Source organism: Apteryx mantelli, chromosome Z (genome assembly GCF_036417845.1).
Source record: "Apteryx mantelli isolate bAptMan1 chromosome Z, bAptMan1.hap1, whole genome shotgun sequence".
Lineage (NCBI taxonomy): Eukaryota > Metazoa > Chordata > Aves > Apterygiformes > Apterygidae > Apteryx > Apteryx mantelli.
Window position 1 is genome coordinate 74,991,293 of NC_090020.1, and position 19,608 is coordinate 75,010,900.

Here is a 19,608-nt window from a genome sequence, read left to right on the forward strand (position 1 = left end):
GCCTCCGTAAGAAGGTAAGAGAACTGCATTAATAAGTGAGTAACCGGTGCTTGGCTGTCAACAAATCCTCTGTGCTGAGCTACAGAAGTCCAAGCAGTCTCCCCATGTTGGGGTAGGCAGTAGCTGTGTAACAAGACATCAGCAACTTGGATTTTGAGAAGTCCTAGATACACAAAATTTATTGTTCTCTGGAGAACTGGTAGCAGAAACCTTGAAAAGGGGCTTTTGGGTCAGGGTGTTGGCTGAAAGAGCTGTATTTAAAGAAATTGTCCTCAGTTGTTTGATTTATACTGTGCTCAAAGAAGCAGGGCTGTACATTCTTGTAAATAAACCAAACTGCATCAAAGACGCTTTATTCCTAGCTGGAGTAACCTACATGCCTCTGAGTTGGCCAACTGCCCAGGTCAAGAAAGATCCCTTCCTGCAGAAGGGAAACTGCCAAATGGAGTAGATTTAGGAATTCTGGTAGTTTTTTTATTTTATCAGCTGTGCTAATGACATATTAAGAAAGTTTACTTTTAAGTAATTTTATCTATGCATTTGTACAGTGTCAAACATAAGGAGAGATCATGGTACTCCACCTTGTTAAGTAATCACCGCTGAGATTATTTCACTTTTAAAATATTTGAAACAGAGTTTTCAGAGTTTTCCACTTTGATTCTAGCTAATTTTCAAAGTGCCTTTACTAAACGTAACAATTACATGTTTTGTGACTATCACACACAATTAAGTGGTATTTTCAAATCTGAAAATGTTTGCTGTGCTACAGTCTCCTTCAAATATGATCTTGCCGATGAAAAGTGGCTAGGTAAACTGGTAAGTAGGAAGATGCCATTTTTTGGTCCTCCTGTATATTCTCTTCTGTATTTCCTGATGCTAATGGCAAAAATAAGTCCTTGCTACTGTCAGCACTCCAGACAGGGGAAAGGAGCTGTGAGTACACCTTCATATAAATCATTTGCTGAAGCTTTTATTTCAGTTGCAGTAGTATAGATAAGAGCAAAGTGGCCTTGTCAAGCATTAGAAATGTGTCAGAAAGCAGGAGGTTAAAAACACCTTGTCTTAATCTTATATTAACAATGACCAGTGAACACGTATTCAAACATGACGTTCATATCTGAGGCCAATTTACAATCCTGGGGTTGTGCAGATGTAAGTAATGCTTGGTTTCAACTGCAGGATGTTTATGACTGATGTGGAAGTGCCAAGTTGGTTCTCCAGTTCCAGGCTGGGTTTGCAGTTAGGAAAACAGAGCCCATTTGATTTAAAGAAGAGGGAACCTCCAAAAGTTCCCTGAAGAGCAACTACAGAGTTGTTTTTTCGGAGTGGGACCAAGCTTTCAGGATAGGGAGTGCTTTCTTTTCTTTGGCATAGTGCCTGGTCCTGCGCTCCTACAGTAACATTGGCAGTGAGAGATCACCTCTCTGGATTTAAGCCACATCCTCATAACTCTCACCTCAGGTGCATTTTGAGGCGTAAGGCCAGTAAAAACTTAAGCGTCTTCTGCCTGTGTGTTTGTGCTCCAGAAACATGAGAACTGCATGTGGCGCTTCATAATGTAGGATATGAACAATGAGATTATTTTTAGTTTTGGGAGATTTTTTAAGGATTTAAAAAAAAAAGATCTCTGAACAACTTACTGGGTAGTAAACAGCTGATAGATATAATCATCGTTTTAGCTCCTGGCAAGGAGAATTAAGCTAGTTTTGGTGCATAAGTAAACAGTAGTGAAAACATTTAGTGAGAAAAGTCCATACGTGCTGAAGTAGGACACCTTGATACAGATGGTTGACTCATCAGTGTGACATATTCTGTTTTAAATATGGAAAGCTCATATGTCACTTTTGTATCTCAGCAAGAGCAACAAGGGATTTATTTTATCTTCCAAGTTTGACTTATAAACCAGACAGGGATCTGGACTAACTCTCCATGTGGGTGAAAATACTGATATGCTGTGCAGCTTCTCTCTCAATCCTCACTGCTGGCCAAGGCCTCTCCTTGCAGATGCATCAGTAGTGCTGGGAGATTCCTGGACCAGGCCTGGGCCTTCCTCTTACGCTGCCAAATGCATCTCCATTACCAGTCATCAGCTGAGTTTCTCCACCAAATTTTTGCTTATAACTTCCATTCTGATTTGTGAATGGCGTTAATTCAGCTGCTAGTCCTTTTCTCTCCCTCATCCCCTGGGAAGTCACTGGAGTCCCGAAGGTCTAATCCTGCCTTCAGTGATGTAGCTCCTCACCGCGAGCGTCAGACCAAGACTGGCAGCTGCGGGAGGCAGATTTTCAGGAGGCCCAAAAGGTAGGCTGCGTTCTACCTACCTGCAACTGAGTCTGATGGTCACTCGCCACAAGTTGTTGTTTCTGTACTAGCGTGAGGCTTGGAGGAAGACAGCTATGAATGCCCTGGCCTGAAGTTGTAGTTTGACTAACAGTGGATGAATTCAAGAGAACAGGAAAGCCTCTTCCAATCTGTTCAAAGCTAGCTTTTGCAACAGCTGAGTACCTTTCAAAACAAAACAAAATACAAAAGTGGCCAGCAGTAAGACAGCAGTTCATGTAACTGAACAAGCAATGTAAATATTCTTATATACTGTCTCTCCTTTTCCTCCCAACAGTAAAAATGTATTTGGGGGAGTTTTTCTCATGAGAGGTTTTCCAAAGCTATTTCATGTCATGTCAGGCTCACTGCCCCTCTGCTGCTGCATGTCTGGGCATGCAGGGAAATGCACTGAGCTGCCAGTTCACTCAAGATCTTGTCAGCGAGGCTTTCATCTCCCAAGTTCCCTTCCCCATTTGATGAAAACCCCTGGATCACGTACATGTCTGGCTTGTCGGGCTTCCTCTGAACATAGAACTGCAATGCTACTGCCTGAAGTGCAGCATTCCGAAACCTCCTGTTCAGAGATCCCCCCCGCTTCGAACTGATTTCCAGTTTGGAGTTTGAGGGATGGGAATGTTCAGTAAACAAATGAAGGAAGCGTGTTTTACATCGGTACTTTACTCTTAGATGACATGCATGCCCTCAAAACTGGACAGAATCCCTAGAAAAAAGTCACATCACTCTTGTCCAACTTTTCCAGCTGTATTTTCCATTTCTGGTGCTCTTTTTAGCTCTTTTCGGCTTCAAGAATGAAGCCCCAAGTCTCCTCTTTTCTTCCTCAATCTAATTTCTAGGAAGAAAAATTACTAAAAGGCAAAAATATCTGAACAGGTGAGACATACAAGGTTGATTATAACATTATTGCTTTGCCGTGAGTTTTCAGATAGTTCTTTGCTAGTCAGGTTTTTGCTCTGTTCTAATCCACCATGATTGCTACAAATACTAATATTAAAAAACTGGAGACACTCTATAATCACATACCCTCCTGTCTCATGATCAGGTACTGTGTATCTTCTTTACTTAGTCACCTGCAGGTAGTCTCCTTGTGCTGGGTGCTATCCAAGTACACAGCAGGAGGCCGTACATATTTATAGGTCATTAACGAACTCCTAACAGTGCAGTCGGTATTTATGAAAATGTATTTATTCAACTGGACAGTAACATTCTTTTAATAATTGGCCAGCCTCAAGGACTAGGTTGTGTTTGATGTTCAAATGCTCTTCAGTCTATATAGCATGTAGAAAACATATCATAAATTGCCTTTGTTCCAACAATTCAAATTCTTAAGAAACTAAGAATAGAGTCTTCAGCCTAGATTTCATTTAAATATGCCTTGTAAATCCCCTGTGAAGATATTGCTGTTTGAACAACAGCTCTTTGCCATCAAATGCATTAATACATGTTTACACTGATGGTAAAGTGTTAGTCAGTGAGAAGATCCCTCTAATAGCAATCAGTTAGAAATGAGCTAGCGATAACATTATTTTACAGTATTGAAGATAGCACAGACATAATCCAGTGCAGAACCTGCCCAAAGAAAACCAGGCGGCATTTAGCTTGTTTTAAATTTGTGAGAAAATGTTTGCAGGCCAATCTTCTCAAGCTTTCTGTTCTGCAGCCAGTGGAGGCACCTGGGGTACAGGTCACAGTAGAAAAGTGGCAGTGCCTCGCAGGGTGCTCTGTTGCTGAGCTCGCAGTCCCGCTTCTGAGCCTCCCTGCCCTTCCTGCGAAAGCATGTGGGTGGTCCTGCCTGTACGTGCCCCCACTGAGCAAAGTCTTCTGGAATTTTGTTTCTTGCTCAGGCATAAACAAGTCCAAGTTAGCATCTAACAGGTTGTGATGGCAAGGACTGTGCAAAGAAGTCCACAACTTAGTAAGATACAGTGCTCTGGAGCACTTGGGTACAAGTGTGGCATTTCACTAGATTTCATTGCTTCATGGTTTCAGAGCCAACTTTAAATGTAATGGATCTAACTAGACAGATGTAGCTTGCATTCTGTTTTCATTCTTGGATGAATTGGGGAGAACCGTAAGCCAGAAATGTATAAATGCTTTATCTATGAATGCCTGTCACAAGGTTTGAGCTCCCTGGATAGCAGGTATTATGGAAAGTATTACCATCTATGCCAAACTTAAAAACCTTCTGGCATTCACAGATTCCTAATCAGAAACTCTCCTGCGCACCAGTGAGTTAGATGTGATGACAATCTCCTGGCTGCCACTGGAAGTACAAACCATCTAGCGTAAGCAGGGTCTACAACCTCTGCCAGGATTAGAACAGGCATTTCCATAAACTTGGCTGATTTCTCAGGCACAAGGTAAACAGAGAACACAGCTTTAGCCCCTTTGCAACTGTCTTTATAGAGGCTTGGAGATGGCTGCTGCCAAGTATTTCCAGATTTTTCTTCCATTTTCCCTCTCCCAACTGCTCACCCAGCTTTGCTGAGTACATATGACCACTACTTCCTGGAACTTTGTGTTTTTCTCCCTAACTGACCCCGTGTCTCTGTTTGCCTCACGTTTACTATGTTCTAAAATCACCACTGATTATTTGATTCTCTTTGTGTGGCTCTTCAGTCATGGACTGAAGTAATGGACATTTATTATATACACACTTGTGAATGAACCAAAGTTCTCTCTAATTAGACAAAAAAACCTACTGTTCTAATCACTATTTATCTTGTGAATTACAGCTCTGTGGAAACATTTTCTTTTCACCATCTGGCTTTATGTATTTTTTTTAATGAGTTGATGAGTATTTATATACTTTACAAGGAACAGATAGGGAAGAATTTGTTCCATTAGGAACTGAAACAAAGATTTTTCAAAACTGAATTTATATAAAGTTCATGGCATTAAACATTGACAACATTTGACAACAAGTTGTCAAAGTACTAATGACAGGCAGTTTTGGTGGTGGTTTCATGACATGGGGCTTCCACCTCATTTTACTAAATGAGCATGTATCAAGAAAGCTGCACATTTTTCCTAGTGATGCTGTTTGAATTGAATCACTATGTAGCAATGGAAGCATTTTTATTACAAACAGCACCTTAACTGGTATTTTTGTCCTTATGATTTCAGTATTGTAATATTAAAATTGCAAGTACAGATTCTTGCTATTGAATAGTATCATTCCGATGACAGCTATACAGGGAGGAGGATGCTATTAAAATACAAAGATTATAGGAACTAGCAATCATCTGAACTCAGCAGGTGATGAGAAAATGAGAGGATCTGGAAATACTTGATATAAAAGGAAACCTTTTTGAAAGGAGCAAATGTGAATACCACCTTTGCATGTCTACCTTTTGTTTTCCTAAAATGCCTGTCACTCTGTCTCTAAAAAAACCCACAATTTATTGTTTTTGTATATATGAAAATTAAAGGCAGCACTAAATTTTTAACTCAAAGCCCCTTGAAGTTAAAAGAAATCTTTTTACTGAATTAGTGGCTGTATCTGATTTTTTATGGGGTAGGTGTTATCAGCTGGCACTGTGCCACTGAAAGGGATCTGCAACTTCATATTATCCTGAACCAATCTAGGTCAAATATGGAATAATTCTTCATATTTTTGAGAGGCCTAAAACATCATCCTTAAATCATTGCAAAGAAGAGGCTTAAAAAGAGGCTTATTAGAAAATATGTATTACCAAATTTCTGCTTTGTAAAGTGATAACTTAAACAATGTCTAACTATTGGCCATTAAAAGCTGTGAAAGCAGGCCTTTGCTGTATGGACAGAAAGAGCCATTTCAGTGGGTCTTTTTTACTTAAAAAGATTTGCTGCTAGTTTTGGAAACTTCAGTCCTAAAACCACCAATAAAATTCCAGCTGGACTGAACAGCCAGTAATGGATATATTTGGTAACCAGAACAACAGGACAAGTAAAACAGGTACAGCTGAAACTGAAAGAGAGAAAAGGCTAGAGAATATTATGCGAGCACTGTGTATTAGACATTATTTCTAGGGTCAGATGATAACTAATTTTAGTTTCTTTTCACTTATAATATCAGTCTATTCATTTCTCTTGTCCAATAATTTCTTGTCTCCTTCTGTCATCACTCTGTACTCCTCATCTTGATTCTTCCTGGAAGAATTCCCTGTTCTTGGAGATCACATTGATAATATTGGACAGAACAAATCTCAAGATATTTTGTTCCTTCAAAACGATTTCTATCATTAATGTCTACTCTAGCACTTAAGCAGCATGGCTCTAATCAGGAAGTTTCAAGATATGATGGTTTGACCTTGAGAAATTCCCGTCTCCCTTTGCTTCTGGCCACTGGTTTCCACATTTTGTATGACAGCTCAGTGCTCCTTCACTAATGGTACTATGCCCATTTGTGAGGCTGCCCTGTTGAACAGATCACTGAAATAATACAGGTTAAAAATAACCTTTCAGGGATCTAGGCCACAGCCCCACCTGACACTTGTTTGTAGTGGCATAATTGGGAGTGGCAAACTCTTTCACTGAAAGGGAATGTGAAAACACAGGTAGGAATGTAAACAAGCTTTACTGGTGAAACCAGTGGATGGTGAAGCTGTATCAGAGTCAGCAGCCTCTTTCTAGCTTCAGTTTCCTCTAGAAAACAAATTCTGTTTTCTTGCTATCAATTTCAAAACATCCACAAGGAATTAATCTAATCATCCTTCATGAGAGAAATCTGCCTAGCAGTACCTTGTTATGATTCTGTGACAGTAGAACTAGGATTTGTCCACTAAATCTTAAGTTTCAGAGGATGGTACATCTATTAGGTTTAGACTTTTACACATGCTAGACTTAATCAGCAATATGTCATAGCTGTGACATTCAAGTTACAACACCTTTGTCAATAGTTAATAGCTGCTTTAGGCATTAAATACAGTTACTCTTGGTTTGACCTGCTATCCCAACAGACATGAGTTTCCACTTAGTCTGTTAATCGCAGAAGTAACCCCTGCTTCCACTGTTAAGTAAATCACAAGACCTGCAGCTAGCGCAACCCAAAGGAAGAGTCCAAGATTCAAGCCTCTGCTATTTTCCTCTTTATTTCCACTTATTGGGAATACCAGCAGTTCAAAAAACCTATATACTTTTGGAGTCTACTGCATCTAGTAAAGATAACTTAAGACTCAGCAGCCACTGTTAAAGAAATTCTGCCAGATACTGGCTTAAATTTAAATGGGGAGGTGTGATGAGGTCCAGCAAGTCAAACAAAGAGTTTTTTATAGACTACAGCCCTTCTTTATGCATTATTGCGTATTCATACAACATTTCAAAGATTTAGCCCATCAGCGCACAGGCTGGATGACACTGTAATTGTGATGGGGGAGGAAGGGAATTCAGTACATAGGATCCAGTGACAGCTCAAATGACATGAGGTATGCATAGCACCAGCCAATGCTAAAGCTAAGGGTAGGGGGTTACAGCCTTCTAAGCTCCTGGTAAAGCCACCTATGACTCAGAAATATTTTTAAAATACAACTTGGTACTGCAAAATAAATTGTAGATAACAAGGTTGTGACACAGTACATAGGATCTCTTATGTGGAGATTCAATAAGAAGTTAGGTAGAGTCCAATAAAACAACAGCTCTCAGTAGTGTACAAAGAATGAACACCAAGGAAATCTGATGCCAGTATGGGTCTTGTCTGCAGTCCTTTTGATGCAAATGTTGGCTCTGTCTATCAGGGTTGCACTGATGTAAAAAAAAAAAAAAAAAAAAAAAAAGTAATTGGCTCAAAATTCAATTATAGGCATTCTTAATTTGATTCACACTAAATTTATTAGTTTAACTTAATGATAAAGAATCAGAACTGTTATTAGTAATGAAAAACTATATTAGTTTGAAGTCACACCATTAGTCAAACTCATGCAATTCTAAAAACTACCAAATTCTCCAGCAATACATTTATTTTGTATATAATTTAGTTGTATTTATGCATATATTGTATAATTGTTAATCTTTTAACTTTTACAAAATGATAGAATAAGTTACGTTTAGAGATTAGACTGATTCAGTTCCCATTAAATAGAAGGTATAACCCCTATTTTACACAATATATGTGGTATTAGACTTTCTTTCAAAAAATTTGAACCTGGCCTCTGGGTTGGCACTATGATACACAGTATTATTTTTATTTGGGTGAATAGCCCAGATAACATCAGCAGCATCACTAATATGTTTAGTGTATATGCACATGTAAGCATCTAATACCCAACTGTAAAACCTACAAGTCTATTACTTATTTAGAGCTTGAATATTTACTGATCCACTCTTCAACTGATAAAACAGAAAAGGTATTACTTGGCATTTTACAGCTGTAGGCCTCCAAACTGAATTATATTACAGGATGATTGCCCATTAAACAACCATCTGTAATATGCTGAGGGAAAAAGCCAAGTTATTACAGAGAAGTGCAATCTGAGTGAGATGCTGGAAATCTCATGTTGTCAGTATTAAAATGACATGTGAGATTCTAAGTCAGAAAAATGACTACTTTTTAATATATCAGTATTGTGTCAAATATAAGGAATTTCACAATACACCTCATCTTAATAAAATGAAATTAAAAAAATAAAATTGATCAACAAAATTAAAAATTCTGATTAACCTACAAGTGATCCTAACTTGATCACTTCTGAAATAAAAAGTAGAAAAGTGGGCAAATCATATATAGCTACTGCTTTTAAAAAGCTATTTTCGCAGAACTGAAAATAATAATTACTCATTTGAGTCTAAAGACCCTTGAGAAAAGGACCCAAACAGAAAAATATAAATGATAATTAGGAGCTGCTAATGGACATTCAATCAATTAAGCCCCAAAATGCAATCAAGATAAAAGACCAAACTAGTTGAAATGCCATACTAGTGTAGTGGGAGAGTGAAAATAATTGTAACAGTCTAGACAGTGCATTTTATCGGTAAGAAAGGAGAAGATGATATTGCTTATGTAAATCTAGGAACTGAAGAAACAGTTATATGAGAATTTAAAAGCCATAATGAGAAATCTTTGGCCAACAGAAAGGAACAGGAAGTTAAACACCACTAGGTTCAAGGAGAATTCTAAAAATGATATTACTAGAGAGAAGTGTAAGAATTGTCAATAATAATACTTTTAAAAAGGCTAAAGTATTCAATAAATATCTTTGCATTTTGGGGAAATAGATGAGTTTTATCGTATGGGACAAAGATGAAATACTTTCTATTAACAGTATATTTTAAGAAGAATTTAAACAGCAGTAGTAAAGCTAGGTAATTTTTAATCAGCAAGCTAGGATAATTTGTATACAGCTTTTTAAAAGAGCTTTTCAGAGCATCTTTTGATCTCTGATTATGATTTTCACTAAATCTTGGAACACTAGGAAAGTTCCAAAGAACTGGAAGAAATGTAATATTGTAACAATATTAAAAGAAAGTAAAAGGGATGACCAAAGCTCATTAGAGGCCTGTCATCTCAGTCTCCATCCTCAGCAAAATATCTGAATGGCTCATATAGGATCGTATTAATAAAGATGTGTGTATAATTACTGTTTCAGAAAACAGATTTCCAGAAAAAAGATCTGGTGATGCTACTGTGGTATCTGTTTTTTATGCAAATGTTTATTTGATAAAAGTAATAGGGTTCATGTTATATCCTTAAGTTTTGTTTGGGCATTTGACTTGGTAGAGTAAAACATTCTGATTAGAAAAAGGTGGAATGATAAAAAATCAAAATGGCAAACAGTGCAAAAAATGGACTGTGAGTAATTGGCAAGCGTCAAAACATAGAAGAGGAACGATCAGCAACACCAGTGTCTGTGATTCAGGTCCTCCAGGGGATCAGTTTTAGACCCTCTGCTATGCATTTTCATCAGTGATCCTGAAGAAGATGTACAGAATTATCACTAAGTAACATTAGCAGGTTATGTAAGAATTGGGGAAATGGTAAATAACGGATGCTGAAGTCACTTACAAAGTGACTTGGAGCTCTTGCTGAACAGGGTGCAACTAAAATACATATATATACACATCTCAATATGGCCAAATGTAAAATCCTAATCCAGGACTAAAAGCACAGGCCATGCCCGCATCATAAGCACTTTTAACATGCAATAAAATACACTATGAAACGTATATGGGATTCAGCTTAGATAGACAGGTTGTGAGGTTTTGGTGTGACACGTTCAGAAGGGCTAGCACAGTCTTTAAATATGTAAACAGAAGAGAAGTGAGTCAGAGGAGAAGCTGCACTGCCTCTGATCAAGTGTCACTGGAGAACAGTGTCAATATTCACAATTCAAATGGAGGGTGTTACAACGAACGGTGTTCAAAAAAGACTTGCAGGAATGATTAAAGCATTAGAAGAGACGCCTTCCAGAGCGGAGGCGGCTCCGTCTACTCAGCCTGGAGCCGGGACTGCGAGAGCCGCCCGTGCGCCGGGCCCAGCCACCAGCACCTACGCGGAGAGGTTTATTCGCGGCGAGCGGGCAAGGCCTCGCGCCCGAAAGTGAAATCCGGGAGGTCTTAGGGCAGCGAGCAAGGCCCAACTCTGGCCGCGCCACCACCAGCCTCCGGAACGCTCTGCAGAGGGTTGCGACGCTCCCAGCACTAGTTTTGGGGTGATGCTGTGAGGGGACGCGCGTCCAGAGCCGCCCCTCGGTGCGGGGATGAGCGCGGGGGCCCGCGTGGCACCTGGGGGAGGCCGCACAGAGGGTCACGGCCTCCACAGCCCTTGGTTTGGGGGGGGGGGGGTTGTTTTTCCTCTGATACTTAGTTTGGACGAAGGGAGGCCGCAAACTGAGCGCCCAGGCGCCGCGCTCGAGAAAGCGCTGCAGTATCGGCAGCGGCTCTGCGGCCGCCTTCGGGCTGACGGAGAGGAGACGCCCCCGGCGGCCGCAGGCACCGGCCGCTCCCTCCCGCGGGGTCGCCACGAGCCATCCTGGCCCGAGCGGCCCGCTCCGCGCCGCCCCCTCGCTGCCGGGCCCCGTCCCGTCCCGCTCCGCCCCGGGGCGTCGCGCCGCGCCGCGCTCCCTGCTGCCCGCGGCCCTTTCCGGTGCCCCCCCGCCGCCGCTGCCACATCCTCCGCTGACATCAGCCCGCGCCGCCATATTGGAGGAGAAGCGCCGCCGCCAGCTCGGCCGCCGCAGGGGGGACGCCGGCCCCCCGCTTCCTCCTCCTCCTCCTCCTCCTCCTCCTCCTCCTCCCCCCCCCCGCCGCGGCCGGGCCCCGCTCCCCATGCCTCCCGCCGGCCCGCCGCAGCCCCGGCGCGCCTAGGGCAGGGGCGGGAGCGGCCCCCGTCGCTTCTCCTCCTCCTCCTCCTCCTTCTCCTCCCCCCGCGCCGCGCCGCCGCCGAGCGCCTCTGCCCTGCCGCCGCCGCCAGCCATGACTTCCCTGACCCAGCGCAGCTCCGGCCTGGTGCAGCGCCGCACCGAGGCCTCCCGCAGCGCCGCCGCCGACAAGGAGCGAGGGGCCGGCGGCGGCCCGGAGGACGAAGGCCGCCGGGACGAGCCGGGCGACGACGAGAAGGGCGACTCCAAGGAAACGCGGCTCACCCTCATGGAGGAGGTGCTGCTCCTGGGCCTCAAGGACCGTGAGGTGCGGCCGGCGGGGGCCGGGAGGTGGCCGGGGCACCGGGCATGGGCTGCCTGAGGGGTGCGAGTAGCTGAGGGGGCGCTGGAGGTGGGGGGGGGGGTGGGCGCTGGGGAGAGGGTGCTTGAGGGGGGCACTGGAGGTGGGGGGGGACCCTGGGGAGAGGGTGCCTGAGGGGGGCACTGGAGGTGGGGGGGGGACCCTGGGGAGAGGGTGCCTGAGGGGGGCACTGGAGGTGGGGGGGGGACCCTGGGGAGAGGGTGCCTGAGGGGGGCACTGGAGGTGGGGGGGGGACCCTGGGGAGAGGGTGCCTGAGGGGGGCACTGGAGGTGGGGGGGGGACCCTGGGGAGAGGGTGCCTGAGGGGGGCACTGGAGGTGGGGGGGGACCCTGGGGAGAGGGTGCCTGAGGGGGGCACTGGAGGTGGGGGGGGACCCTGGGGAGAGGGTGCCTGAGGGGGGCACTGGAGGTGGTGGTGGGGGCACTGAGGAGAGGGTGCTGGTGGGGGCACTGGAGGTGGGGGGACACTGGGGAGAGGGTGCTGGTGGGGGCACTGGTACTTTGAGAGCTTATAGAGGGCATTTATGGGGAGGGGGGAACTCTTGGGAGGGTGTTAGCAGTGTGGAGGGGATGTGTAGGGTGCAGGTGGGATGGGGGCGAGGACACTGCTGGGTCAGGAACGGTGTTGTTATGGGGTTAGGCTGGGACAGAGGCGGTGCTGGGGATGGGGACAGTGATGTTGCTGGAGGTAGGGGCACATGCTAGAACAGGCTTGGCATTTTGGGGGAGTGGGAAAGGCGCTGGGATTTGGGGGAATAGGGAGGGCTGAGACTTTGGCTGCCCTTCAGATGAGGGATTTGCAGAGGGGGTCTGATGTTTGTAGCATCTCAAGAAAGGGAACTTCGGTTTGGGGGAAGACAGGTTCCTAGAGAGGAGGGCGAGGACCTCCAGACAATATTGGTGATTGACTTGGAGGCTTGGCTAGACCTGTGATATTTATACTCCTCCTGCAACTTACTTGTGGTTCTTGTGTGGGAGACTTGTCCACTTTTGTGTGTTTAGTCAGACACAACTATATTGTATTTATAGGATTCCCAGATACTTTTGGATGCTTAGCAACATTAAAGTCTTTAATAAGACTTTCCAGTCTTCCGGTCTAACGCACGTGAAAAATGTGTTTGTACCTCTTTCAAAGTTCGGGGAGATATATTTGACAAAAATGGGACTTGAACAATAAGAAGTGTATCTAAATGTGGAAATAGCATTATTACATAATTTTTATTGAATTTATAGCTTAATTGTTTGTCACAGAGCTGTGAATAACATTCATTGAGGGAGGTGTATTTCTACCTGTGTGTTGGATCTTTGCTTCTCTTGGAAGAGGTAACCAGTATAAGAAGCATGCCCACTATAGGAAGCCAGTCCTGTCAGAGGAAACTGTTTGGTTTGATACAGTGCATGGTGAAGTAGATCTCTATCTTAGGTATGAGTTCTAATATGAATGTGATTAAGGGACCTGCTCCTTTTTTTTTTTTTTTTTTTTGAGCAACCTAATGAAGACAGTTTGTTGGCATGGGTGGAAAGGAGGTATCTTAAAACTGTGCATGTTCATGAGTGCGGTGTAATGGGAAATAAAGCTGCTAAGTTACGTGTTCTTTGACAGTGCATTGCATCTAAAATAAGTTTGCTGGTTAATAATGGATAGGTTGAGGAATGCTTTTTCTGTTTGGCGTTCTATTATTAATATGTGTAGGTGTACCTATATCTATTTATCTGCCAAAATAACATATTTTATAACATATTTTATTTCTCTCTCAGACTATGCTTTTAGGCCATATTCTTGTAATCCCATTTTTTCAGACAGACCTTGGCATGACATCCTAATAAAGTCAACAGATATTCAGTGATGTGTGCTTCCACCTGTTGAATCTGATGATAAATTCTAAGGCTTATGCATGTGCGCATTCCTTTTTGTGCTCAACTGAATAGTTGCACTAAAGTAAGTTAGGCATGACAAGACAGGACAGACATTTGGATCAGATATCTGGACAGAATCAGGATTGCTTTGGAGATCCTGCCTTGTGGAAGATGGGATAGACTGGATGATCTTTCAGTTCCCCCCCCCCCCCCCCCAATCCCCATGATTATGTGCTAAATTGGCTGAATTTGGCATTAGACTGCAAGGATTTCAAGCTAGGGAGTGTTCTGTCTCCCAAGAAAGAACATGATAGACTGCAATTGTTCCTAGTATATAAAAAGTTAATAATTAAAAGGGGGCATAAACAAATCTTGCTTTGCACTGGTGTACATCAAACTTACAAATCATCCAATTTTACCAAGTCTAACAATGGCATGTACTAAAGATAATCTTAGATTTCTTTGTATGGAAAAAATAACTAAATGAGTACGATGGCACAGATATTCATGACTCTTCTGGAGATCTTGCAGTGGAGAGACCAGACAGAAAGAATGATAACGTCATCTCTAGGAGAGGGGTCTTATGTGCACAAATTATAGCACACATATTTTCTGAGGTTTCTTAGACAAGAATTACTAGGGTTTGTATTTTGATTTTGTGTCTACCTGTGCCCCTCTCTTTTATACTAATCAAATCTCTTTGTCTTCAGGTTTTCTTTTTTTTTTTTAACCTGAAAATAAAACTATGAATTCATTTTAAAAGATGAATCTTTTTGTTCTCTATTGTTCTAATGATAAGTAAGCAAAATAAATTAATTTTATGCATTTGGCAATACTTCTTATAAAGTTTTTACCTCCAGTAGATTTGATTTCCCCTGACATTTATGTGAGACTTTCTAATAACAGCAAGCAGAGGAAAACAATGTGAAGTATAATAGTGAAACTGCATAAAGTGTAAGGGAGAGACAAGTATGTGAACTGTGAACTCAATTGAAAGCCAGTAAATTTAAAGCTGACAGTCCTATCTGTTTATTTCAACAGAATAAAATAATTTAGTGTTGAGTTTAAAAATAAAAAATTCCATGAGTCTGTATTGTCATAAGAGCCTCTTTCCCTAAAAACCCTAGCTTTGCTCTCAAAAAAGGTCATTGATAACTGCCTTTTGTAACTTAGAACAAGTTTCTCCCTCCAAAAATTCAAAGCTAATATTCAACATCAGTCGATATAGCTTTACACCATATAAACTGTATATGAAAATGGCTTGCATTTGAGTAGATACCATTTATAATTGTAAGTGTAGAGGCCAGAGCCTTTACTCTTAGGAGAGAATTTTTCAAGAAGATTCAGACAGAGATGGGATTGATTGAATCCCACGTTTCTAGGAGGTTGCTAGGTATTTAGGTATTTATATCATGCTTTCAGAATATTTCAATGACTGAACCATAGCAAAACTTTTGAGTTGTTGCCCAGTTGTTACTGCAGCATTGGTTCAGTGATGTGAATGTCCAGCTATCTTAAAACAAACACAGTGCTCCTCAGTCCCATTCTTACCGCTTGAACACAGTTAACTGTGTTTGTATGGTTAATGCTTTTTCTTTCTTTGACTTTATTAAAATGTCATTTATGTATGCCAGCTGTTTGCTCTTTTTTTCCACTGATTGTTCCTCTTCCGTTTGTATGTTCTATGTATACAGAGCTATTTCTGTATTCTGAGGTCAAGATAGGTTATGAGGAGTATATGCTGAAATACGTATGTACTTGCGTAAACACGATGCTTTCTCATATATAAGATAATGGTTGTACTTGATGCAAATGCAGCTTGTTCAAGTGTAATCAAACACATGACTGAGGAGAACTTGCATTTTTGTTTACTTGCAATGGTAGTGCATTTTGTGGTAACTATGAGTGTGGAATGATAGATTAAAAAACATCTGATTTTGGCATACGTTGTAGTGATGTAGAAAAAGGGGCTTTACAGATTAACAGTACACCTCATGTCAAACGACAAAAGAGGAGGGCTAAAGGAGAATGCATGCATATGCTCGTGTGTTTATATTTGAACTAATATGCAGAATTTTCAGTGCAATTGTTTAATTACTGCAGTATCTCTACTCTGCTGTTGACTAGTTTTCCATTATGGGCATACTTACACTTCCTGGAAAAATAGTCATTAAATAGATGTCTTTCTTTTGAATATATACATTATGAAATTCTGAAGTCTTTTGAAACCTTCTGATAAATTCAGATGTCCTTAATGTACAAGGCTGGTAGTTTAGTTACATATTTCAATTAATAATATCTTGATATGCTCTCAGAACAATAAAGATTAACTGTAATTGACAGATGTGGTGTCCTTGGGAGAGTAGGTAAGATACTGGAGCAAAATACATTACTAGGATAGTTCAGGGAACATCACAAGAACACCTGCAACTAACTCATTTGGAAACTCTTCAGAAACAAAGCTGGTAAAGGGAGTCCTATTCATCCATTTCAAGTAGAGCAATAGCCTGTTGCTATAGAAATAAAAAAAAAAATCACCGAAATACTTTGCTGTATTAAGTTAAAAATAATACTGCAATAGGGTAGATCAAAGCCACAATAAAAGAGGGGAGGTTGGTCTCTAGAACTACTGAAGTATCTGAGGTTATCACTCCCAAAAAGGATGGAGTGATAAATATTAAAAGCTAGCTTATTTTAAAAACTGCAGCTAAAAGATGAGCACAGGCCGGTTTGTTCATTACAGCTTTTCCAGACATCTTGTATCTCAGTCTCATAGAAAACTGAACGGTTGCTAGCTGGCTGTGCTCTGTAACTGTTGCTCCATTAACAGTTTTTTGTGCATGTGATTCATTTTCTCTTGGAGGTCACTTGGTAGAAGTTGGGGACCTATTCAAACAGAGCAATGCACACAGCTGCTGCCATACTTTACACAAATGTGCCACCACTAAACAAATTGCAGCAGACTACAGAGACATAGCACCTACTTCTGTAGTTCAGATAAAGTACTTATTTGATCTGTAACTAATTTCTGATTTGCTGAAAGAAAGCTAGTGTAAAGTATGATGAAATAATAGTCATGTACTGCAATCTGCTACATCAGTAAATATTTCTGTTTTTATTTAGCCTTTGCTGAAGACTGAAATATCGTTTGTGAGAGAAAAGTAATAGTAAATCACTGTGAAGTACAGAAGCTCTCTTGGGTCTTGACTACTTGTGTTCAGCCTTTGAAAACTTAATCTATTGATGAAGTTTTAAGGCAGTTTTAGTGTTACAGTGTAGCTTTCTGCCTAATTAATTTATGTGAAGGTCTCGAGTTTGTGATATTTTTAATTGTATCAAGATAAACAAGCTATTAGGGAGCTGGTTTGCCTGCTTCAAATGTATAGTTTTGTGTTGATCAAATTAGTGCTAAAATGTGGTTCCTTCTTTATTGTTCTGACAAATCTGAGTAGTAGGCCTTGTTGCTGAATTTTGTATTTTAATCCTAAAGAGAGATTTTTTGTTGTTTTTTGAGAAGTGAAGGAAGAATTTTAAAACTATTTAAAATATAGGTGGTGATTCTCTGAACTTAAGATTTGGCCTTGTGAAATTTTAATTAGGATACAGAAGCCTGTCTTTTTGCGTGTGTAACAAGTAATCTAGTTTTGAGAAGTCATCTTGGTATCTGAATGTCAACTTGAACGCTCCCGAGTTTTGCTGGAAATTTTCTGGGACAAATAAGTGAAATATGAAGAGGCGTTTACTGGGAATTTGCATTTCAGTTGAAGAATGATGTACGAACGTGTTGAATCCTTGACAAAGATGTGCTTTTTCTCAAATGTACAGGGCCTAGTAGCAATGAAGTGAGTAATGCCTGTGGTTAAAAATTATTTCTTTCATAGTTGCCTGCCTTTTTGGTCCTTTTTTATTTCATGTCCATACATGAATTATAGACTGGCGGAAGATATGGGGTGTGGGGGAAGGAGTAACCAAGTTCGGTGTACTGTGGGATGCAGTAAAGTGCCTCCTTACTAGGCTTCTGAGTAAATCCTTCTCTGGATTCTTTGGAGGATGTGTTGATTTGGAAGCAGCATATCGATCCGATTTGGCTTCATACGTTCAAATGGTGTTTATTTTTTTTAATGGTTCTGAATGCAGCCAATGTGGATATCTGTGTTCTTACAGTATCGTTAATCTGTAATCTGTATCGCTTATTCATGAATAACTTGGCATGTAGTGTAGTTCCTTCTTTTATATCAAGCTCTCTAGTGTAGGAAAGTCGAACAAAAACTCTTTGTCAAAGCATTCCTAGTGACACTTCTGTCTTTCTAAATGCTTTTAAAAACAGTGCAGTAACTCTTCTTCCTCTCCTGTAGCAAGCTATCTTTATTAAAATTTTTGCCTGAAGTATATCTGGGAAAGTATTACTGATTAATCACTGGGAGGGGAGTAATCAGGGAACTGAAAATTAAAATTTTAGATAAAGAAAAAACATGGTATTTCTTATGTTTTAGGGAGGTTTTGATGCTAAAATGGTTCAAGTACTGCTGCTTTTATCTCAGTTAAATTACCTGTAATAGGGCTTCTTTGCATGGTTGAATTGACCAGCATGACTGTTGCAACCAGTATATTGTAGAATGATTTTGACACTCACAGAGGAAATAATTATTACAGCACATGGTCATTTCTGTGTTGTGTTATTGGGGGAAGGTGAAGCTGGTCTGGAGTAATGATGTGGCTCAGTTTCATAGACAGTATTCTCGATCTCTTTTGTCATAACTCTTAATAAAGAAAAAACATGAAATAACAATCAACCTATCCTGTGACGCATAACTAGATTTTTTTCATGGCTAACCTGCTTGCCAACAGGTTTTATGTCAGCTAACTTATTTTCTTTCCTTGCAGAAATATTAATGAATTGTTACTGCAGAATGGTTGAACATTCACAAATTTCAGACATAAGGTTACACCTGAAATAGTGCACAGCTGTTCTCTTCCTCTAAAGTGCAGAGCATGTAAGCCTGGATGAATAGGAGCTCATAGGTGTGTGTGGTACTATCACTAAGCTATTATGTATAATACTGATTTGCACCAAAACTAAGTCTTTTCAGTATATTTTATACTGAACTGTTGTATTTTAGCCAACTTTTTTTTTTTTTTTTTTTTTTTTTTTTTTTTTTTTTTTTTTTTACTATTTGCAGTGGACCATTAAGATAATAAAATAGTATGCCTTGTAGACTGGCTCTTTTTTGGAAAGGTGTTAAACACTTTGCTCTTTGTGGAATTTATAGGATTTATTCATCACATTAGGAAATCAGGCTTTTTGTATATCTTTCTATGTCTCTGATACTGATTTTAATCACTTGTAAGCTGCTTACTGCTATAAACTTTCTAGTCATCTGTCTTTAGGGTCTTGCTAGATAGCATCATGTGGCTAAATTAGTTATGGAGTCCTTTATAGCTGTTAGTTGAGATGTCTTTTGTACACAGGCTAGTGTTGTACTGTGGGTTTTCTGTTTAGCAAATCACTTTTGCATGGTACAGGACTCTGCACTTCAGCAGATGCTTGATTTTACTCTAGCACTCTTTTACTCTCATTCAACAGCCTCTACTGTCAGAGGAGCTTTCAATGCATACTAAGTTGCCATTTTAGTCTGTACCCTGTATTGCAGAGTGGAGAAGGCAGGTATAACGTTTATTAATTAGTTGAGGTAAATGCCAGATGGTTGTTCAGTCTACACTAATCAGTTATGCGCTAGTTACAACTGCTTTGCCTATG

General features: G+C 41.0%; 1 protein-coding gene across 1 annotated transcript in view; it reads left to right on the plus strand.

Moving 5' to 3' along the window:
* Positions 1 to 11,537: 11,537 nt before the first annotated feature.
* Positions 11,538 to 19,608, plus strand: part of GOLPH3 (golgi phosphoprotein 3) — a 38,154-nt gene continuing 30,083 nt past the window's right edge. Inside the window, exon 1 of the mRNA XM_067315503.1 lies at positions 11,538 to 11,940. Within this exon, the coding sequence (XP_067171604.1) occupies positions 11,728 to 11,940 (213 nt within the window). The 5' untranslated portion in view covers positions 11,538 to 11,727. The remainder of the gene's footprint in view (positions 11,941 to 19,608) is intronic.